The 24476-nt window shown below is 40.8% G+C and overlaps 2 protein-coding genes across 2 annotated transcripts; one reads left to right on the forward strand and one right to left on the reverse strand.

The window, feature by feature from the left end:
* The first annotated feature begins 223 nt into the window (after positions 1-223).
* On the forward strand, positions 224-5065 carry LOC136446072 (amine sulfotransferase-like). Its single transcript, XM_066444348.1, has 7 exons — positions 224-722; positions 1028-1170; positions 1822-2039; positions 2274-2415; positions 3104-3198; positions 3834-3990; positions 4304-5065. The coding sequence occupies exons 2-7, from the start codon at positions 1041-1043 to the stop codon at positions 4411-4413; spliced, it is 852 nt and encodes a 283-aa protein (XP_066300445.1). The 5' UTR covers positions 224-722; positions 1028-1040; the 3' UTR covers positions 4414-5065.
* LOC136445759 (ATP-binding cassette sub-family C member 5-like) lies at positions 4596-23813 on the reverse strand. The gene is made up of 32 exons (XM_066443896.1): positions 23641-23813; positions 23148-23303; positions 22471-22618; positions 21400-21633; positions 20716-20889; positions 19541-19688; positions 18639-18787; positions 17836-17943; positions 17289-17406; positions 16608-16753; positions 16028-16224; positions 15513-15585; positions 14978-15120; positions 14546-14606; positions 13741-13922; positions 13434-13514; positions 12837-13105; positions 12580-12657; positions 11994-12097; positions 11471-11617; positions 11170-11217; positions 10835-10916; positions 9950-10127; positions 9581-9685; positions 9080-9266; positions 8604-8693; positions 8147-8336; positions 7781-7940; positions 7017-7095; positions 6669-6782; positions 5817-5981; positions 4596-5387 (listed from the first exon to the last, which is right to left on the reverse strand). Exons 1-32 carry the CDS (start codon positions 23787-23789, stop codon positions 5205-5207), a joined length of 4446 nt encoding a protein of 1481 aa, XP_066299993.1. The 5' UTR covers positions 23790-23813; the 3' UTR covers positions 4596-5204.
* Positions 23814-24476: the final 663 nt, after the last annotated feature.

A 24476-nucleotide genomic window follows, 5' to 3' on the forward strand; every position in this document is an offset into this window, starting at 1 on the left:
TATTGATGTTTTTAACAGACGAGTATGAAGAACTTATGTGAATACGCATACGAGAAAAAATGACATCTAGTGATAAAATGATACGTTTGTGTTTTGAAAGATAAGTTTTAATGTTATGGACCGAAAATGGAGCCAACATGTAAATACAACAAAATTCAGGCTTGTTTGAGCCTGCAGGCTGTGTGAATAAAGATCAATTCAATTCAATTCAATTCCATGGATATATACTTGATGACGTCAGCCTTCACCACGACGGCAAAGAAAAGAAATATTTACTGTTATATAAACAGGTGAAAGTCACCCAAAAATGGTTCCGGTACCTACTTCCGACAAACTTTGACCAAGCGCTGACGTCACACGGTTCTGTAGCACTTGGGTCAGAAGAAGAAGACCGAGAGATTCGGTTGAAAATTCCGGTGAGTCAATTTTTTGCTGTTTAGTTGGTTAATCTACCATCATGATTTCACAAATATAGCTTGAACAAGGATGACTTGTCTTCTATCGCTTTCACACGTTATAGATTCTGCATTGTTATTCCTCCTACATGATACTCCTTCTCCTGCCTCCACTATACTACTCAAGTCGCGTCACCTCTGTAAAGTCATCCGACAGGGTCAACGAGTTAGTCACGAGACGAGCCCGAACTTTTGGACTTTGAACAGCAAGCCATATTTTCGGCCCCTCCCCAACATATACTGACACTTGTTCGCATGGAACAAGCGGTGAGTAGCCATTTGATTGGCATAGATATTATAGTTTTGTGGGCGCATAAGAGCCTTCATTGGTTCCCAAATGACACAACCGTTCCTGCTTAAGTGCCTTGATATTGCCTTGTAGTACCTTTAGGTAGTCTGTGTTATGCTACGGTTACATTTGCACCGGTGCCAGCAGGGGGTGTAGTCCCGACCGGGCGATGATTAAAAAAAAACATGCTTTAGCAAAATAGTTTATCTTTGTACAGATGATAAATCTACTTCGAACTAATCTATAAATCAAGTGCACATTCACTATGTGCTTGTCGTTTCAGTTCACAGCAAAAGATGCCAAACTTATTTGAGTACAAAGGAGCATTTTTTGATCCACTATTGACGACTAAAGAGATGTTGGACATCATGCCTGATTACGTCATACGTGACGATGATGTCGTCATAGTGACGTATCTAAAAGCAGGTAGGGGTTCGAAATTGTTTTGGGGAAGAATTCGGTTCGGAATTGTTTTGTAGAGGAAAATATGTGGTAAGTTAATTGGGAATACTATTAAGGAGTCAGTTACGTTGATACAAAGGTTCAATAGACGAAACATAAGAAATTAGTACGTTGATGAAGGTTAGACATCCAGGTAGTAAGATGCACCAAAAATAGTTACTCAAGCAACTGAATAAAATTTTGAAACAGATGTTTTGACTATGTTCCAACAGGTGTAATTTTAAAACTAGGGGTACGTTTGACTGTGTTCCAACAGGCGTAATGTGAAAACTAGGGGTACGTTTCATTACGGAGGTGGCCTAGTGGTTAATAAGGTTGTTGACCAAAAGACTCAAGTACAAATGTGGACCTTACTTTGGTTAGGGACGTTCCCTCGAATTGGAGCTGGAAATCCCGTATTCATTTAAGGAGAACCACACATCCAGCATGTTATAGAACCCACCACACTATCGAAAAGAGTAGGGGTCCATCCCGGTGTGAGTAGGGTGAAAAAAAACTTACAGTCCGGTTTTACCTAGCTTGTGCTTACTGTACAAAACTATTGTGTTACACCTGAAGCTGTTAACAGTTATTTAAAACAACGATGATTTTTAGACAAATTCAGTTTCTTATCAGGCACAAACTGGACCATTGAGATCGTCAACAAGCTCTTGATGGCAGCTGGGAGGATAGAGCCACATGAAAATGACATACCGTGGTATCTGGAAGCGGAGGTACCAGGGTTTGGCAAACCTACTCACGTGATTCTCGCGGACCAACCATCTCCACGGATTATCCACACGCATCTTCCGCGGTATCTGGCACCTAAAATGATGTCCAGTCCTACGGGAAAGGTATTCTATGTTCAATCTACCTTGATTTCAGTCCTTCTAGTTAGAAATTCTTGTACAAATGTCGATCAATGGTCAATGGAAGCTTCGTATTTTCGAAAACGTATTTTTTAAACTTAAGGTTTGTTTATGTGGTCGGTTCATCAACAACAGAACAAGTTACTTGGTGTAATGGTACGTCTCTCAAAAATTTGTATGGTACAATAGTCGCACAACAATTGTCTTTACTTTTTTCAGGTAAAAGTTATAGTCGTCATGAGAAACCCGAAAGACACGGCTGTGTCATTGTATCACTTCCTAGCCAAGGTCGGACCTTTGCAAGACGCGTCATTTTTCCCATCTTGGGATCTGTGTGCGCAAGATTTTTTGGACGGAAAAAGTAAGCCATATTGCTCATAAGCCACGACAATACCCTTAGTATAGATAAGAATGCCATTCAAAAGAAATACAAATACCCAACGTATGATATTTTCTCAATGAGGTAAGTCTCCCTGTTTAAGCGGCATGTGGCTTCTGTTATTACCTTAGCCAAAAAGGTTATTTCTGGTAGGGTTTGTATGTTTGTGTTTTAGCAGCATAACTCAGAAACTATAGATAGATTATAATGAAACTTAGTATGTGGTTAGATCATTCGGTTGGGGAAGGTCGTATTGAGGTCACCTGGAGGCGCCGAATGGCAGCCGCCCAGACCCTTGCGACAGTTCCACAAAGTGCAAGTGTGGATAAGATACGTATATGTTGTGTATTATGTGAAACCTGTAAACCCTGCATCAATTCAGCGCTAGAAAGGCTGCCATTGCGGGTAATTTCTGACCAATAAAAGACATTCTTTAAATCATGTCCTGTCAAAGAGATTATTAGATTCTGTCGGCTTTCCTTGGTACTACAGCTTAACTTCCGGTTTTGACATCCCGTGTTCTGTACAAGCTATGATCTTGGGATGGTAGTTATCTCTTGTGCTCGAGAAGAAGTGACATGAGTATGGGCCCTCCAACAGCTTTCTTTGGAACTGCAGGGGGCGTTTCATCATTTGAACTTTCGTTATATGTTCTTTCTAATGCCAATAGCTTTGGGCGGCGACTTCTACGACCATGCACTTGGCTGGTGGCAGATGCGGGACGACCCCCGCTTCTTGTTTCTGAAGTATGAAGACATGAACAAGGTTTGTGTGCTTATCATACCGAATCCGACCGAAAATGGATTCCTTTATTTCTCTTCCTCCCTTCCTTCCTCTTCCTTCCTTGCTTCCTCTTCCTTCCTTCCTTCTTTTCTTCCTCTTCCTTCCTTCCTTCCTTCCTTCCTTACTCTTCATTCCTTCCTTCCTTTCTTCCTCTTCCTACCTTCCTTACTCTTCATTCCTTCATTCCTTCCTTCCTCTTCCTTCCTTCCTTCTTTTCTTCCTCTTCCTTCCTTCCTTCCTTCCTTACTCTTCATTCCTTCCTTCCTTTCTTCCTCTTCCTACCTTCCTTACTCTTCATTCCTTCCTTTCTTCCTCTTCCTACCTTCCTTACTCTTCATTCCTTCCTTTCTTCCTCTTCCTTCATTCCTTCCTTCCTCTTCCTTCCTTCCTTCCTCTTCCTTCCTTCCTTCCTCTTCCTTCCTTCCTTCCTTCCTTTCTTCCTTCCTTCCTCTTCCTTCCTTCCTTCCTTCCTCTTCCTTCCTTCCTTCCAAAAGACTTATCACAACCCAAAACACACAAGGACTACTGATGGAAGCTGATTGAAAAATGCATAGGTTTCTTTGTTTATGAATAACGATTTAATACAAGATATTGAGGCCCTTGCTTGTTTCTCACAGGATTTGAACAGTGCCGTCAGGAAGATTATGACATTCTTGGACGTAAGTTTGGATGACGTCACCCTCTCAAGCATTGTAGAGTCGTGCACCTTCGATAGTCTGAAGGCTGTTTGGACCGAGTCACGAATTGTTGCAAAACCTATCCTGGCTCGAAAAGGTAAAACACTGACATTGTTTTCCAACTAGTCATGTTCTAATCTTTAAATAGCTGAGCCATCATTCTGAAAAATGCTATTTTCAAGATATGTAGGGTTGCGTCTTGGGCCCTTTTTGTAGTAAATGAGCCATTTGAATTGATATTCGTTTAAAATGTCTTAATTTCTTTGTCTTCTTATCTATGCTGTCCACAAAGCTCCTACTGTAATCTACTGTAACATGACTTTTATTTTATGTAGTCTGCCTCGTGCAATATAGTAAGTACATATATAGTACAAAAAATGCAATATTGTATACTATCTATGTTATTACAGGTATGGTCGGTGACTGGAAGAACACCTTCACGGCGGCTCAAAGTAAGGCTTACGACGCCAAGTACAGGGAGAGACTGGAGGGAACCGGTCTGCAGTTCGACTTTGAGTAAACAAAGAAATAAATCAATATGTGGCACCTCTGTTACATTTCTGTGGTCTAGAATACTAGTGTAAACGTCGTATAAGTTACCATTCTTTACATGTAGAATTATGGCATATATAGACGTACCCTTCTACAAGATAGATTATGTAAATTTTGTACAAAGGTACGTATTAAAGATGAAATACTAGATTCTTACCAGACTGTGTATTGTATGAAAACGAGCGTCAATCTGATTATCTCTATTCAAATCATTTCAGCTTGACAGGATATGTATGGCATGTCGACAATATCAAAGCACGATACTTTTTAAAAGTATGTTGCACGAATGTTTATGTGATGGACGAAGTGTGTAATTATGTCGCCATGTGGTTGACAAAGAGAGAGGCAGCTACTAGAACTTAGATTTACGTTTGTAGTTTTGTATAGTGTTTGATAATATGTTAGATTTTTATGTTAACATTAGCATTATTATTCTTTCATATTCACTACACCATGTATGGTCTCTTATGCATTTAATCCCCTGGGGAATGAATATGCAATGAATATTATCATTATCAATCATTATACAGATCTATGAAATCATTTCGTCGTTATAGACGTGTAAACAAATTGTAAATGCATGATAGAATTATCAATAAATACATTTGACCCACATTAAATGACGTGTTTGCTTAGTCTCCTTTCAATTCACAACATCTTCCTTCAGATTTATCCTAAAATCTACCAGAACTGACTTCAAATAGCACTCTTACAGTAACTTCTAATTTCCACTATTACACGTATCACTCAGTGATTTCGTTATAGTTTGGTACACTCCACTTCGGCCTCAGACATCGGCTGATTGCTCTCTTCGGCTTCAGGCACGTCATCCGTCTCCATGGAGATATACTTGGTGACGTCAATGCCAGCAGCCTTTACCATGGCGGCAAATCGTGAGCTCTTATTGGCCAAAAGAGCGCGAGGGGTGTCGAATTCTGACGACTATAGAAAAAAGGATGCAACATTGAGACTGTGCTTTAATCCCAAATTAAAAAGCAGTCATTCCATGCCTTTGATATTTGACATTCTAATTCTTCTTACACTGTGAGTGAGTAACGAGTAAGTCTTTTCAGTCTGTCTACAATGCTCCCACTGTAAGCTTGCTTCCGTAATTGACGCATGTTTGGGCTTCCTGCTACACGCACTTTTAATTTGCACGCTTTTGAAGTGCGCGCAGCTAAGCCGTCGTGCTTATTATCAACATTGCCATCGCATCATTGTCATCATCATCAAACTTTTCATAAAAACAATTTTAGAATTATACAAAAGTGATTTCATTTTGCAGGCTCACTTTTTGCCATACGTTTACGGTATGACAAATAGTTAATCAAAAAGAAGAAGTCGAATAAGAGAATCAAGTCGTCTGCACACCTGTCCATCATCCATGACCATGACCCTGTCTGACGTCATGACGGTGTTGAGCCGGTGAGCGATGGTCAGCATGGTGCAGTCCTCGAACGCCTCGTGGATCGTCGCCTGGATCAGGTTGTCCGTCTCGGAGTCGATAGCCGCGGTGGCCTCGTCTAGAATCAGGATCTAGAAGATGAAAATGAGACTTAAACGACGTTATCTTTTTGTGTATTGAATTCAAATGATATTTACCGCACCTTCTCTGTCTCACTCAATGGCCGCTTTGGTGACATTTTGGATCAATATCTTGGTAATAGTACAAATTACTGCAAAAACACACCGTATTCTGCAATTGACATTAATGATAACTTTATACTTAAGCGTTACCAACTATATGCGGATGTTTCCAACATGATCGTCTGTAAATTCTACATGTAGGTTGACGGGACCAAGATGATTGTCCGATTTCATACTAGGGGTGATAAAAACATGTTGGAAACACACGGGATGTGTTGCTTCATTTGTCACTTTATGCGTTTACAAACAACTAACTGAGCAGTTCAAACATAGTAAATTGCAAAATAAACATTAAGGTGCCCTTCAGTCAAATTTTGATGGGTATCTGTATCTGTATAGCCGGTATAGCTGCCCTTCGGCGTAACACACCAGCGTCACAGACACGCGGCGCGGCAGCAGCTGGTTATATTACACTGAACGGCCGAACGGTAGCTAAAGCTTTCTATAACAAATTAGGGCTCTGGTAGATAATAAAACTGTCACCACTCAGTGTCCCTTCATACATCATTTTCAATTGAAAGCACAAACTACCGCATACATTTTTAGTAGAAAAATGATCTATAAAAACGTTCGTACCTTACTGTTCCGCAGCAGGGCCCTGGCCATGCATAGCAGTTGCCTCTCGCCTACAGAGAAGTTCTCGCCATTCTCCACCACAAGCGAGTGCAGTTTTAGATCAAGAGCTCTGATCTATAAGAAGAAAGAATGTTTCGCACGTGATACATCTGTCTATTCGAGCACAGGACAAGAGTGCTTGAAGTGTCAAACTAATTGTGTGTCTTCCATTTGGCACAGCGTTTCATGTCAAGTGGGCAGTGATACCGTAGATTCCAGTTTATGTAAAGAAAACCTCCCCTTGGTTTGGTACAAGGATAGAGAGAGAATAAGACACAGACGAGAAGTTAGTTACTGGTTTAGACTTACTGCATCATCCATGTACACACGTTCAAGTGCTCTCCAAATCTGGTCGTCACTGTACTGGTTAAACGGGTCCAAGTTGTACCTGTAAAAACGATACATCAGCAATTCCGTCATCGGTATGTCTATGCTCTATCCTGCAAATGTCCAGTTCTCAGGACTTAGACCTGACAGGGCCATAAAATAATACATGTCATATAAAAGAGACAAGCCAACAATGTTCGGAACTCTGACAATCTTATCCTCATGTGAGTAGCTTCCTCTCGTAGCACGGACTTCATTCTGAAGAGCACTTTCTTACATAACTTCAGTTGAATACAGGGAAAGAAAGAGTGAGTCTGTCTTGCTCTTCCTTTGCATTCTGACAAAATCCATCCCTTGTGTTACATATCTTTTACTTACTAATAGCTTATTATTTCGAAGCAACTGATTTCATAGTCTCTCCTGTACTGCAAAATCAACAACGATCATTTCTATTGTAAGAAAACTGCATCCATCTAGCATGAAAGTTCATCATGTGTTCATCAGGGCCCACCAACCTTCCTTGAACAGAGACGGGAGCCGGCACAAACTTCCATCCACCTTTGACCAGGTGCTCACGTCACACTTTCGAAAAGTTACGTATGCTGAGCAATCGGGTCCTCTGGTTATCCTGACAACCAGAGGATCGTTCGAAAATTTGGTGAGTCGCAATCCTTTTCCATAATGTATCCATCTATGTTGCCTAATCTAGGTTTACCCTTCATATAGATTTGTGGATCACACCATACCTGACGGTCCCGACGAAAAGCACGGGGTCCTGTGGGATGATTGACAGTTTACTGCGCAGAGCACTCAACGAAATCTTACTGATGTCAACCCCGTCGATGTAGATGGTGCCTTCGGCGGGTTCGACCAATCGGAAGATCGCTACACCGAGAGACGATTTTCCTTCAAACACATCAATAAATAATCTTATTACCATGACGATTGTTCAACATTCAATAGTAGTAGATCCAATATCATTTCTATCCACTGATAAAGCTACAAACAAATAAACAAGCATATCTAGTGTTACCACTCTTGACACAATTCAAGTGCATGATTCTCTTGCATTATTATTGTTAATTCATCTGGGTTATTTCACACCACCATACCTGATCCAGTTCGCCCCACAATGCCAATCTTCTCACGTGACCGGATGTTGCAGGAGATGCCTTTGAGCACGAGAGGGAGGTTCTCCCTGTAGCGAAAGCTCAGATTGTGCAGCTGAATGTCGCCCTGACTGGGCCAAGTAGCTTCGGGGTCACGGTCTTCAGGAACATCCGGGGCCTCCGCCGTTAGATTCTGTGCAAAATGTATAGAATAAGGAAAGATAGCCACTAGGAGGCCCATTGTCGAACTTGACCTTTGTTTTCCGGACCCTTGCAAGCATATCAAATATCATGACGATCCATCCAGAGTGTTATGTTGATAACAAATAAACACACATAAATACAAATTCCGCTGCAGTACCGTAGTAAGCCACCAGCTGCGGAAGGTCCATTCTCGAACTTGATCTTCGTCTCTCTGACTTACAAGATATTATCTTATCAGGCAGAGAGTATGCCATACCGTGATGTAATATCTCAAACGTTCCACTGACGTAAAGGCCGCCTGCGTGTTGGCAGCATCCTGGATCATAAACTGCAACATTCCCGACACCTTGGCGATGAAAAATGAGACAAAGTAGCTGTTAGTGTGTTCCTAGTGCATGTAACTATAGTTTCATTATGCCATAACTGTGATTATTCAAATGACGATATCAACTATACTTAGACCTATTAGAGGAAAAAATCAAATATAATGCAACTGTTTGATTGAACTTTTCTTAATCTTATCCACCGAACTTAGCACACCTAAGTACCACCCTCGTGACTTTACTCCCATTCATAATGACACCACAAAAGCTTGATTGCCTTGTCATTGTTGCCATACATTGTGTCATGTACAATTGTCGAGCGATATAGTTCAGACATTCATTCATTCTTGATGGATATGGGCCATGTAACCGATGCACACAAATAACAAATGAACAAAAACAAACAGACCTGTAAGGCATAGGTAATCGCCAGACCCGCCTGTGTGGCGGGGATGCTCCCGTGAAGAAGCACCACCGTCAGTGTCATGACGACAGTGATGACGAGGGCGATCATCTCAACACGAGCCGCCACCCAATGTCCGCCCATGTGTGCCAGGTAGAAGATGTTGATGTAATCATTCATCAAGCCGTTGAACCTGTCGTGTAAAGATTTACATTTATTCTTCATCACAACGAGTGAGTGAATGAGTGAGTGAGTGAGTGAGTGAGTGAGTGCGTGAGTGAGTGAGTGAGTGAGTGAGTGAGTGAGTGAGTGAGTGACTGAGTGAGTGAGTGACTGAGTGACTGAGTGAGTGAGTGAGTGACTGAGTGACTGAGTGACTGAGTGCTCAGCAAACGACATCCACGATATTTTATCAATGCATTCATCACTCTATCTTGTTTCAGAAGAGGTGCTGATTCTAAATGTACATGTATCTTAAACCTTGATGAACCGAGTCGTGATACGTACTTCTTGATAAAAGCAGAGTCCATCTTAAAGGCGTGGATCGTGGTGAGGCCGTTCAGGGTCTCGGTCACATGACACAGCCACGGTGACCTTCGGATGTTCTCCAACCTAACATAGGACGTAGGGTATGCTGTTAATAGTGCAATATTCTGTATATAGATTAACAGGTTGGAAGGTCATACGAAAATGACGTTCTTGTGCCACAGCCTAGAGAAAATGTACCTGGGAGCTCCTCGGCTACTTTCCTCAGGGTCTGATTATGAGCTACCGAAACGTCGGACAATCAAATTCTCTCTAGGCTGTGGAACAAGAACGTCATTTCCGTATAAGCAGTATTTCAACTTGATCTGGACATGCTGTAGTCTTGTTTACCTTCTGAGTTCTCGAATGATGGCCTGGAAGAGGTAGTACAGGACGAAGAACAAGACAAACAGCACGGCAACAGCCGCCAGGAAGTACGGTAGGACGACTGCGATCGCGACGAACGCAGCCACGGCTTGCCACAAGTTACTCAGCATGATGTTGACGCCCAGGGGAAGTCCCACGTCAACTAAGGATGGGATAAAAAGGAAATAATGATAATGATAATGTACAAGGTACAACGTATGGTATATTCTGCTACAGAATAAAAAACATTCTACCTAACAAAAAGACTGTAGTATTCGATGAGAATGTGCTTTTACATCTACTGGTGTAATTTCTAACTTTTAGTCATCTATTCATGATGTCTTATGTCTTAAAATAAATATAATCAAAGACAGCAACATCTACGTTACGGATCACTGTTGTTATCTACAATGAGGAGGCTGATTGGCTCCCATCTAAGGAATCGGGGGGGGGGGATGCCAGGGAAGCGGCAATGCTGACAACCCACTCTGATTAAGAAATCAATTAAAGACATCTACTATTTCAGTGCCAGCGTTAAAATAGTTAACATAACAAATATTGTTTTACTTCACTTTTTGACAGACAAGGACGACGCGTGCAGAGAACAATATACACAGTTTTACAACTGGGTGGAGTGCCTTTCCAAAGGGCACAACATCGGTGGCGTCAGGGGGATTCGAACCCGGGACCGCTCGGTTCTGGGTCTAGCACCCTGCCGTTACGCCACACGACCCCACATATTTCAATAATATTATAAAACTTGACAATATCATAACAAAATAACAACAAGTTAAATTTTGACAATATCATAACAAATATTTATATGCTACATCATGACACATAAGCTACTAGAAAACCTGTCCACTTTACCGTTGTCGGTGTCTCTCGAAAAGCGATTGAGGATTCTGCCCGTAGGTGTCGTATCAAAGAAGCTCATTGAGCTACTGAAGACCTATAGCAGGAGATAAAGCTGAGCTTAGCCAATCATGTATTTTCCCTCATGTTAACAAAGTATGTCGACAAGCTTCTTTTCTATAACTTTCCCTGAACATCTTTGCTTAGCTACCCCTCATACATTGGTATTTCTTAAAATTGTTTCAAGTACAATATAAGGCGTAAAATGTTTGATTTCGAAACAAAATATAAAGATAAAAATGTCAAAAATTTCATTGACTAAGGTGGTATATTAGATATCGTGTACTCACAGATCGGAAGACCTTTCTGTATAAATGGTAGGAAGCAGCGAGAGTCGCCTGTTGAACATGGATGTGATTGTCATGGAAATGGCAATGAGAACGATAGAACATCAGCTGTAAGTTATTCCTATTCAAATAATCTAAATTTCTTGACACTGATGTAGGTATTCTGTCGCATACGTCATAGTAATAAAACCTACGGTTCTTTATCATATATTTGCAGGTAAGACAGTGAACACTATCTTGCTTAATAGTGAAGACATGAAAAAACACTACCTTACTGAGGGTTGAGGACATGAAAAAACACTACCTTGCTGAAGAGCCACGACTTGAGGACGACAAGTAGTAACATCAACACGGCTGTTCCGCCGAACACCGAGACGTAGAACACAAGGTCTGGGTTATCTGCCATGCTGCCGGTACTGGTAGTATTTCCTCCGTTTACGCTGCCCTGTTTCTGTATCAACATTGTACAAAATGAAGAGTTAACTATATATGAATGTCATTATCATTATCATCATTTTGCCGCATGTCAGTATGTTCTGAGGCAGGCCGTCATTGCGTTCCATTGTCAGTTGTCTGTTGCAAGTCGTTGTGCCCCCTCCCATCCACAACCCATCTCTGTCGTTTATCTATTCCCTCTCCGATAAGTCGACAATCTAACGAAATGAGGCCACTAGTAAGAGATCGTTAAAGACGGCACAATGTAACGATGTGTTTTTCAGCAGTTCAGTCTTAGCTTTCGGCATGGTTAACGCATTGTTGTTCCTTTACTGTCTGTATGTGGCTAATGCATTTTCAATTCCATTTGATTTGGACATATGTTCACCTACCCCATCTCCCTGTTCGATCCAGTTACTGAGCCAGAAGTTGCTGAAGACGGTCGTGGCAGTGCTGATGGTAAACATCAGCAGAACGACAGTGGTGCTGAAGATACCTGTTTAATAGCAATAAAGATAAAAAGACTTAGCGTGAACATCAAAGATATATATTTTAAACCGTTGTCTAGCGGGTATCATGGTATCAACACGTTGATGAAGGTTAGTCATCCAGGTAAAGAGATGCGCCAAAAATAGTTACTCAAGCAACTGGATAAAATTTTGAAGGTCAGACAGACGTTTCAGTCAGCATTCGCTATCTTTCGTCAGTGAATAAGGAAAGATCTGGAAGAAATAGGTTTTATGCCAAAACTCTGAGTAGATATGTTAATGAAGTGAAGACGATTTCAGATGGCTAAATAGTTCAACATGGTTCAATAGTTCAACATGGTATCAAGATTTAGATTTATCACTTTTTGTCAAAGCTACAAAATGTCGCACACGCTGTATTGTAATAGAATTAGGTTCAGATAAACGGTAAGACAGTTAGAGGACTGATATCATAAATGATATGGTTAAGCTGAATATAGTAAAAAATTACCGCTAGATTTGATGTAAGTCACGTAGTTTGCAAACTTCACTTTACCAATCTGCATCTCCTCTTGCTCAGTAAGATTTCCTGTACAGAAACATTTGTCGGAGAAATATACAGTCAGTATAAGACTAGGACGGTATGCTGCCCATAGAAAAATAAAGTTAAACATATCCAGAAAACAGTTTAACAGTTTAGAGAGCAGTGAAATGTTCAATACGTTTACTGATACTGATATCTTATGAAGTAAATATTACTTGTTCTACCTGCTTGTAAGGCCTTTTCTTGTTCCTTTTGTTCATCGATGTCGAAAGTCGGCTGCTCTAAAATCATGGCTGCGTTGTTAGAAGTAAAGGCGGGTACCGGTTGGTGGTAGCGGATGCTGGTCGTCCTTTGTAGGGGAGACTCAGGCTTCTCCCTGTTGTTTAACCGGCGGCGAACAAGTCGAGGCGTGGCGTGGATGGAAAACTTCCGGCCATTTGTTGCTGTTGTTGAGCGGTCAGCACTGCGAGGGCGCTTGGAAGCGTTCAATGACCTGGTAACCAAATATAGACCACATGCTGTTGCAATGTACCCTTGTCGCCATACACGTTATACCTTCCTATTGTCTACAACTCAACGTCCAGTGCGTCTAAAGTAAGCTAAAGCAACGACGGCAATAATTTGTGACACGAAACTGTTATCTATCTATATGCATCTATTCTGAAAATACTTGCACTGCTGAAACGACAGTGAAATGTATAATGTATTTTTGTATAGGTATAATGTATTTCATTATATAGGTTTGCATTATGTAAAATATCTGTTGTATTATGTATGACAACACTGTATTGGTTTTTTTTGATAATAAAAAATTCAGAGACCTGGTTGACCATCGTGCTTTGTCCAGTCGTTTCATTGGGGTCTGGTGCAGGAACAGACGGGTGTTGGATTCATCATGGGGACTGGACATGGGTGGAAAAAGAGACATTTAGCTGTAACATTTACTATCTACGTAGTTAAACCTTGACCCCAAAACCATCTATCAATTTTGGTCATTTGGGGCACGAATGCATCACGGGGTCTTTTTTGGTTAAAACGGATTTCAAAGCATATGGCAGGACATTACCAGTGACAAGTTTGACACAGTGTCAGAAGCATTGATGTAAGTGTAACGTTTATCATAGTTACCGTGTTGATGCAGAGGTTAGGTCAAAATCGTTCACTGTGCTTGCGTCTGTACTGTCTTCATCCAGGTAGTTCTGGATCATCTCGGCGTACTCGGCGTTCATCGTCATCAGCCGGCGGTGGGGTCCCTTCGCGGCGATCCGCCCGTCTTTAAGGAGTACAACTTCATCACAGTCAACCAGGTACTAGGGCCAAAATGTAATCATGTTATTTCAAATGAAACTGATTTAATGCTCCATTTTATTCTGTCTATTAGTTTTGCTGTTCAGCACACACAGCCAGGGCTGCCCAAGCAGCCTGTTGCTATTATAAAGGGCTAGCCCTGCTGACAAGGACAGTACAGTACATCGGAATTAGTGAATAGGACATAAAAGGTATTCTACATGTCAAAAACTTGAACTAAAACTCAAAATACTGCGGATCCAAGGGCAAAGTCACCAAGGTTACTCTAAGTCCATAAAGAACAGCCGGATTGCTATAGTTGGTAAGATAATACAAATGTACTAATCCACAGTAAAACTACATTCTACCACTGAGCAAATTACAAAACGCGTATACTCTTGACAACTTCTAGCTCTTGTATCTAGACATTTGTCTGGTAAAAATATATAAAGAATTGATGAATAGTGGAAAATTACATGCAATACAATAAAATGTGTAACCACCCGATAGTAAAAGTACAGATTGTTGTGAAAAAGTTTAACTTTCAGTATTTGTTAGAATTGACATGTCTGACTAGATGGATGATCTCTGACAGAAAGTTGCAAGTAGAATATTGTTGTTGATGTCTGTCAGAATATCAATGTACCTGTAGCTGGTGGGTGACGAGAAGAACCGTCTTGCCTCGCAGCATTTTCTTGATGTAATGCCTATTGGTACACACACATGTTATGATTCGTTTCGCTACATCATCAATTCACTACATACAGACCGTTTCACTGCATTGTCAGTTTGCCACAGGTCGTTTCGCTACATAGCCATGGCGAAACAACCTGTAGCAAACTGACAATGCAGTGAAACGACCGGTTGACTTAACACTAATACAAACTTGATGAACACAAATAGAAACTGATATTGAAAGCGCTGAGCTCAAAAGTTCATTTGTGTCGGTGGAATTCATTTTGAAGCAGGATATAACTCTGATTTCCAGCACAGCAAAAAGTCGGTCAAATTTTCGACTGCACCAGACCCCAGACCCCATACAGCTCAAGTCTTCGCCCTTGAGCTGACATTTATTTACCTGAAGATGTGCTCGCCAACATGAGCGTCCACTGCGCTCAGCGGGTCGTCCAACAGGTAGATGTCCCTATCTGCGTACAGCGCACGCGCAAGGCTGATGCGCTGTTTCTGCCCACCGCTCAGGTTGATTCCCCGCTCGCCAATCTAAGGTCATCAAAATATGGATTACCATAAGTAATATAGGCTAGGGGGGACAGGCAAAGAGGATTAGTGAGGGGTTGAAATGTCATTGAATGATGGCGTCATTGAACGACCTTCGCTACCCTTCTTTGACCGTCAAAAATTTGTCACATTTCTTAGCCTATACTACAGTCTATATTACTATACTACTGTAGGAGCATCCAACACCGCTTGCAGCTAGATGTGCAAAGGTTGGGTGTGACAGGTCGTTCAGCATAATGTGTTACGCCGGAGTCATACCTGCTATATAGATACAGATACAGATATTGTGATTTTGTTAGTATCTTTGTCCATAGAGAGACGACGCTACCATTTTTGCGACACTTGTGTCATTTTGGTAATTTTACGACACTTGCCTCCGTCATGTCTCCCCCAGGGAGCTGTTCGAAGTCCTGTTTGAGGCAGCAAGCTTGGACGGTCATCTCATACCTGGTGAACAGAAAGAAAAGACACAGCCGTCGGGAAATGCTTTATTTTTATTTTCAATTGCTACCGAGAGTTTTACGATTTTCATCAGGAAATGTGTTATCTGCAAGACATTGCTTTCTGTTATAGATGAAATTCAACACAAGAAATTATGAAAGTAACTCAGGATATAGAAAAGAATAGTAGCTAAACATAGTGTCATGCTTAGCAGGCCTTCTCACAAAAAATGAAACTCATGAAAGAAATCTGACTTGCAATTTACGATTGATAATTCGTGTACACAACACACTTTGCAAGCTACTAACAATACACACAAGGTAGGCATTAAAAACCATTGCCATGGCTGCGATTGAATGTTAATTGTATTTGTCAACTAGCCACATAATATACTGTTTGGCGCGTTCCTGAAACGCCGCCAAAAAAGCAACATTGCAACATCGCGTACTTGCTGGAGTCGAAGGGTTTCCCCAGCAGAATGTTGTCTCTAACGGTAGCGTTCTGGATCCATGCCTGTTGGGCCACATAGGCGATATCACCGTCCACGGCCACGCCACCCTTCACCGACCGCATCTCATTAAGAATGGCGGAGATGAGGGAACTTTTCCCCGCTCCGACACTCCCGCACACTCCCAACAACGTCCCCTGTTGGAGCAAGACAGACATACATGTCATAAGTGCTGTTGTCATGAACTAAGAACTACCGGTCACCGTTAGCTCTCGTACCAAGAAAATGTTGATTTACCTACACCTAAATTCTATTTAACTTTTATTACAACGCTTACAGTTAGATGTACAAGGGTATGGTATGACAAGTCGTCCAGTGTAATATAACAAGCTGATACCGCGCCGCGTGCCTGCGAGCTAGTGTGTTACGCCGAAGGGCGGTTATACCGGATCATATATAGATACAAATACAGCTCGAACAGCATATATAGATACAAATACAGCTTGAACCGATGCTAGATTTCCTAAACATATTCGATACTGATACTGCAAATCCTGGAAGAGTCAGAAAATTACCAGACCTTTGCTATGGTGAGATTGATGTCGAACAGCGTCTCTATCAGTTTAGTCTCAATTTGTCCGTCGTCAGCCTGAGCGGCGACAGTTGGTGGCTCTGTGTCCTCTTCAACAGTTCCCGTCACTGTTGTGTTCTCTTCCTGGCGTTTCTCTGGAATAGGGATCAAGAAGAAGATGAAACACACAAAATTCTTTACAGACTCTGTTTTGTCCATAGTAACTTTTGAAATCTTTTCTTTTGAGTTGTATAGTCCAGCCTTGCACTTCATTTATACTGCCTGCATTGCCGTTGCACACCATGATAAGCCCTCTGCAACTTCAATGCATGTTTGTCAACCTTTCTTTATACGTAACACCAATACGTAGAACATCTATTTTCTAAAGACCATAAAACGATCTTTAAGACAACAGAGAAAACGTAGAAATATGATTCATGATGCACAAAATAAAAGTAACTAAACCAACTGGATAGATTTTGTAAACAGTCAGAAGTTTCAGGTAGCATCTACTACCTTTCTTTGGTGACTGATATCATGACGAAAGATAGTTGGTGGTAACGTTACCTGCTTAAATCGTCTGGCTGTTTACAAAATCTACCCAGTTGCTTGAGTTACTTTTCTACTGTGTGTCGTATTACCTGGATGTCTAACCTTGTTGGACGTCTGATTCTTAATGATACCACCTACCTTTCCCGGCCACGTCAAGCGCATCCCATGCGAAGGTGGCGAATTTGATGTCGATTGCTGTCTTCTTACCATCGGGCAGCTGGCCGTTCGTATCTCTTTCCTCCATGATCATCAGACTCTATCAAAGTTTTGACAACAAAATCGTTTGGTACTGTGCTATAGTATTTTTGTATGTATCAGCCACTGCTTTCGAAGAATAAGTCAAAACTCAACTGTCGATCTATAATTCTTCAGAACCTGGAAATACTGATACGGTGCCCAAAATCATTGGGACCTAAATAACTACCATCATGCCAAAATTCAAGGATCTTGAGTTATAGGTGCGAACACACAAACACAGACAATTACTAGCAACACTCCTGTACGGGAGGTCAAGCTCCTTCCATGACGGAACGACGATGGTGAACATCTAGATGCTAACACTAGACTTAGACACTTTTGCTCATTTTTTCTGCCAATGTACACTATCATTTGTTAACTTGCAATTGTTAATGCAGTCTTATACCAAATGCCTCCAATATACTAGTATTTTTTATGTAGTCCTGACCTTCAATCGCTTTGCAGATATGACACATTCCGCCAGCTGGCGGATGAGTTCGGGAGTCAGCATGAGCAAGAGCGACAGCAGATGGAAACACGACACCATCGTAAAGGCCTGCAACGGCAGAGACTTGTTAGATAAAACAAGTGCTTTTGAAAAAAAGCTGGCATTTTGGCAAGATTATGTTGAGGAAACTGAGACCTTTCTTGTGTAAAGTATTCAAGGGGAAGATGCGTTAATGCAATCTAATCTCGAACAAGACCAATGAACTATTAAATGGCTGTCTTATAAAACGGTTAAACATGGGTCAATGCAATTCCAGTGTTCCACACTACGTCACTGTAATGTCAAGTTGGCAGGTAACCAAAAAACACTGCACTGCAAACGACATACGTCCATTTTAAAGCTTCACAATTCAGGATTTATGACATGTCCTTGCGGTACATCGTTTTCTATTACATATACTTATATATGACCTGCAATCTGATACGATGTTGAAATAGATGTTATGTCTGGCCACAAATAAAGTGTATATGTAAGGCTGAGCTGTGATTGGAATGCTCCAAGTGCAAGAAGGGTAACACATGGACATAAGACACCATCTTACAGGTCTACAACAGACGGCATTTATCAAATCAAAATTTTTCGTTTCAAAAAGAATGATGTTCCAAACGAAAATCAAATGAATGGATGGATGGATGGAAAAAAAGACAACATAGTAAACGGTTACGCAACTAGAACCGAACATCACAATGCAAAGAAGAAATGCAATGGCGTAATGATAAGAGAGTTAATGACGAGGGCATCACCTGTGTAGCTGTGAGGTCATTTCCGGTCATGACGTGTGCACTAAACGTGATAACACTTGCTATCGGCACAACAGTTGACAACATGGCGATCATAACTGACTGTAGAAAGCCAGAGAACTGAAGCAGTTTCGTCTCTCTAGCCCGCAGCTCTAGAAGAACCAGTAAACATCAATTACTCTCTGATTTGTTTAGTTTGACGCTGGTTTAAGCTATATGCTGTCAAAATTATATCCGATGCCATTTGAATATTATCAAATTACAAATGGGCCAATGACTGAACTTGTGTGAGTGCTTAATCATTTCTAATGCGAATCAACTTTCCCCAAAGGACCAATGAACCTTTATCCCTGAGATTGATATTGCTGCAATGTGCATACAACGTTCTCAATCATATTTTTTGTACTTCATATTTCGCACAGGATCGAAGCACATAGTACAATTTCAAGAAATAGATAGGAAATGCAAGGGTGGGACAGAGACCTTTTTGGTCCATACATCGTCCCTTTCTTGTTTGATAACTAATAGTTGAAACAACTGAATCAGGGCAGACATTAAGTCATAGAATCAACTAATAAGTCCTAAAACACATTGACAGATTTACACAAGAAATATCATAAAGATCACATGAAAGCAGGAATACATGAGTTTTTCATGCAGATGGAGGTCTTGGTCTCAAGATTACTCTTTGCCCTTTGACTAGTCTCTACAAGACCTCTTGGGTTGCTAGACACTAGTAGTTTGTAGCCAAATGATTTGTCAGATAAGTAACTCCTTGGCCAGTATCTGCTCCTGCAAATTATTCAGCCTATTGGGCTCCATTTGTAACTACTTTTGCAGCAAGTCTGATCGAGACTATGTACAAAGTTGCAGCAGCATTATAAGAAGAGAAACTTTGTGCCCACCTTCCACCCTACGGATGAATGGTTTCTCCCAGGCGTACATTTTGATGAGCTTGACACTGTTCAGCATCTCGCTGGTCATGCGCACTCGTTCGTCGGCGATCTTCACACATCTTTTCCTCAGCTGCATAATTTTCACCCCCAACAGCATCTGGGGAGTGTAGGGTCCTTATTATCTTCATAAATTCATAATATCCTAATATCATAAATTTATGATATCATAAATTCATAAATTCATAAATTCATAAATTCATAAATTCATAAATTCATAAATTCATAAATTCATAAATTCATAAATTCATAAATTCATAAATTCATAATATAATTCTATCATAAATGATATCATACATGATATAAATTCTATCATAATATTATAATATCATAATATCATAATATCATAATATCATAATATCATAATATCATAATATCATAATATCATGATATCATAATATCATAAGATCATAATATCATAAATATCATAATATTATAATATCATAATACCATAATATCATAATATCATGATATCATGATATCATAATATCATAAAATCATAATATCATAATATCATAATATCATAATATCATAATATCATAATATTATAATATCATAATATCATAATATCATAATATCATAATATCATAATATCATAATATCATAATATCATAATATCATAATATCATAATATCATAATATCATAATATCATAATATCATAATATCATAATATAATATCATAATATCATAATATCATAATATCATACTATCATACTATCATAATATCATAATATCATAATATCATAATATCATAATATCATAATATCATAATATCATAATATCATAATATCATAATATCATAATATCATAATATCATAATATCATAATATCATAATATCATAATATCATAATATCATAATATCATAATATCATAATATCATAATATCATAATATCATAATATCATAATATCATAATATCATAATATCATATGAGGTCGTGGAACTCTTGTTTCTAGTGTCTCTTGAACTGATTTCGCCCCGGGTAGGTGGAAACCAGTCTGGTTATAATATCATAATATCTGACGGTGACAAGGGTCACTAATACAGGCATACGCCATGGTGTCCACTCAGAGTTCTATTTTTTTGTGATTTTCATACCATGTCTGAAATATCATAGCAATCTTACCTCTACAGGCACCAGCAGAATGGCAACCCCGATGCCTAGCAGCGCCCACGGCCCCATGACGTACACAGCGTACGCGGTGATTGGAACCATCATCAGCGGGACAAGGAGCAAGAAGCCGGCGTCATTTGGAAAGCCTCCCACGCGGAAAGAGTCCGATGCAAACAAGTTAACAAGCTGCGTCGAAATATATATGAAATGCAACAATCATGAATTAATTGATAAGTAATACAAATGCAGTTCATCAAACAACAAAAGAAAGAGCCTCATTGATGAATCACAGAGTCTTTGCTCATGGGGGGAGGCATGAGCCCATGATAATGTCACCAAGAAGTTGGTCAAGCACACCAAGTCATCCCTACTCTTCTCGACAAGTGTGTTGGGTTCTTTAACATATTAGTTTAGCTATTTGAATACTAGTATTAAGCAGCTCAGGCTCAAAAGTGACCTCAGAAGTATAAATCATCTCTTTGGACTAAGCCCCGAGCATCGAACATACCCGTCATGCTACCCTCCACTAACCCTTCTGTATCAAACTTGGAGCCAAGCATCCAGTCTTTGATCCAGTCTATCGTCAATGTCAAGAGCATAATATAATTTTTTTTAATTTCATCTATTTCAATTTCACCGCAAAAACAAGGTTCATAAGAGCCACTCACATGTTTTGGGTTACTGGACTGGACTTACCTCCCCAACAGTTTTGTCCTTCAGACTTTGCAGACGCATGACTTTGTGGTACCCCATGCCGATGATGGCAGCTATGACTCTTGCACTGGCGCGTGCCCCCACGAGTGTCGTTGCCCTGAATGTGAAGGAACGGGTCACCTCCAAGACAAACATACCCGCGACCAACGCCACGCCCGTCCACAGAGATGGGTTCGGTGCTGCAGTGTACTGTAGAAGCCATTGGACAAAGAAGGTCTGCAAGGTACAGGAACAATCATTATGGTGATAAGTTTATTGCGAATTCCTTGCCTTCCTTGATGATATATAATACTATCACACTTGTGCGCATATTCACGTGTGTATGAGGTGCGAATTAACATTTTTGTATGAATAAAGTTTGCGGAGAAGAAGTTTTCTATTTTAACGCACCGTTGTGCAGCCTGGTTATTGAACCAATGAAAGGACTTTTTCGGCTGCAGACTATCATTACCTAAACCAAAAAAAATGTTAATACGCAACTCATGCGGACTTGCATGTACGCGCTACAAACACGGGCAGTGTGGGACATGGCAATGTTTGAAATCTAAACTCGTTAGGTACGTAATTAGGTTTGACTTTTGGGGGTCAGTGGAACACAATGCATTTTGGTTGCGTCTTTAGATAGATCCATTTTATCGTAATTCTTAAGGAAACGGTTGAATTTGGTAAAAGTCTGTTTTCTCCCACCACTTTTGACGCACAATATCGTCGTGCTGTTAACGCTTGCAGACAATTTATTGTACACAACAAAGTCTGGCGCGTCAAGACCTGATCGTGTAAATCTTCAGTTTGGAGGTAGGTGAATCGTTGAAGGGTGTATCAATCATCCATACCTCTTATTCCTCATTCATTCAACCTTACCGGTACACAGCATCGCCGTGCTTTGTAGTTAACACTTTCAGACAATTTGTTGTATACAGCAAAGTGTTGCGCGTCAAGACCTTATAGAGTAAAACTTTAGTTACCCCGTAGTTTGGAGGTAGGTGAGTCATTGAATGGTGTATCAATCATCCATACCTCTCATTCCTTATTGACCTATTCATTCAAGCTTACCGATACGACAAAGTATGTCATGAAGCAAGCCAGCCCGATGGACGTTGCTACTATCAGGCGCGTGCGAAGGAAGCGCCAGAAGACTCGCAACATAGAGGCATCCTTGACTCCTTTCCTGTCGACCTCTTCCGTCCAGATCCTGTGCAACCTTTCAGAATCAAACCAGTCAAACATTTATTTTCCTTACGTGTATATGTAGGGCTGCCTGAAACAATTTTTTTCTACAAAATGATTAAAGATGCAAAAGAAACTATCATTCTTGAAGAAATGGAATCCTCTATATTCTATTCATTGCTAATAAAACAGTCTGTATGTCAAGTCCCTTGAGTGATCACTATGGACATGTTTAACTGTTTACGCTCTTTCAAACTTCCGAGTACGCATGCGCGGTGACAAGAAGTGTGGGTACAATGTCAAAGGTGAAGGCCCCTGGCTTGTAAGGATTCTCGTCTCGACCATTGTCTCGATTTGCATAATAGTGCCCAGGGGTCTCCACCTTTATCATATCACTCACTATTCCTGGCGCCGCGCATGCGTACTGTCGCCGCGCATGCGTACTGTCGCTGCGCATGCGTACTGTCGCCGCGCATGCGTACTCTCGCCGCGCATACGTACTGTCGCCGCGCATGCGTACTGTTGCCGCGCGGAAGTGTGAAAGCGCTTATTCACGAACACACCTGTTTGCATTGACCTCTATACTGTCGTACGGGGACCCGCTGCCGAGGTCACTGAACGTCAGGTCACTCTTGAAGGCCTTCCAAACCGAACTGGTCAGGAAGGAGGAAAATATGGTCCCGAAGAAGCCAACGTCATCAAACAGTGAAACTGAAACCCTGCAAAAACACATGATATTACATATCAAAAAGGTGACAATATATTACATGGGGCAGTCGCGGCTGGCCACATTTAAGGAAACATTAAGAAGAACAGAAAATTGAGAATGGTACAGAAAACTAATTTTCAGATATTCTGTGATGCCCAGCGTTCAATTATTTAGACTTAGGGATTGTCGGAGATTAGATAAGATTAGAACCTCATTGGATTAGATAACTGCACTAGCTTTGAACTTAGTCTGACTAGTGGTTGTTATATCTTATTTTAGAGGTGATCGAAGATCTTTGAATACAATAAGGCGTGGAGAAGACTTAATTCGACCTAATTCGTCCTTACGTCGGCTTTGGGCGAAAAGGTATGAAGGGCTTCAATGCTGCGAACTTGGACGAAGGTCGTTGAGCATGCCCTGGCGTATGTTCGACCAAGATGGCGGCCGTCTTTGGTTCATCAGCTCCCAGGTGCCTCTCGTTCCCAGGTCGGTCCATGATGACCCTGCATAATAATCAGGACGACATGTGCTGCTAACACTGTGAAAAAAATTGAACTAGGTATCCCATCAGGACATTCTTCTGGTTTTGACTTAGATTTTAATCGTCCTGGGTTCGAATTTTCAGCACGCCAGCAATGCTGTGCCCTTGGGAAAGGCCCTGTACACCAAAGTCCCCACTCTGCATTCATCGGTTAGTAGTAAATGACGTAAGAAAATTAGTACAGCTTCGGTTAGGGATGTCCTTTAGGATGGGACGTAAATGTGGAGGTCCCATGTTTGAGGAGACCCACAATTCGAGCACATCACTAATCAAAAGTAGGCTGAGGGTCTTTTCCGGTTCGATTTTTTCGTTATGCAAGGCAAACAGACACAGAACAAAGCAAAACAACGTGCCTGTTTTACGCCCCAGTGGCGTTGGTATGAGTATATCAGATAAATTCTGTTGCACATTCCTGTCCGGAGAAAATTCACTTATGTTCGCGTTGACTAACTTCGCAGTAGAAGGGGAGAGGAGATTTCCGTGGTGTTTTAAGTCAGCAGTATGATATCACCATAGTAACACAGTAGTGATACTGTACAATAAATGAATTAATGAGAGAATACCCACTTGGTTAAGTATATGTCACAACAACATAATAGTACACAGATCCATCTATAGATTGACAAATTACTAGGAAAATGA

Source organism: Branchiostoma lanceolatum, chromosome 12 (assembly GCF_035083965.1).
Source record: "Branchiostoma lanceolatum isolate klBraLanc5 chromosome 12, klBraLanc5.hap2, whole genome shotgun sequence".
Taxonomy (NCBI): Eukaryota; Metazoa; Chordata; class Leptocardii; order Amphioxiformes; family Branchiostomatidae; genus Branchiostoma; species Branchiostoma lanceolatum.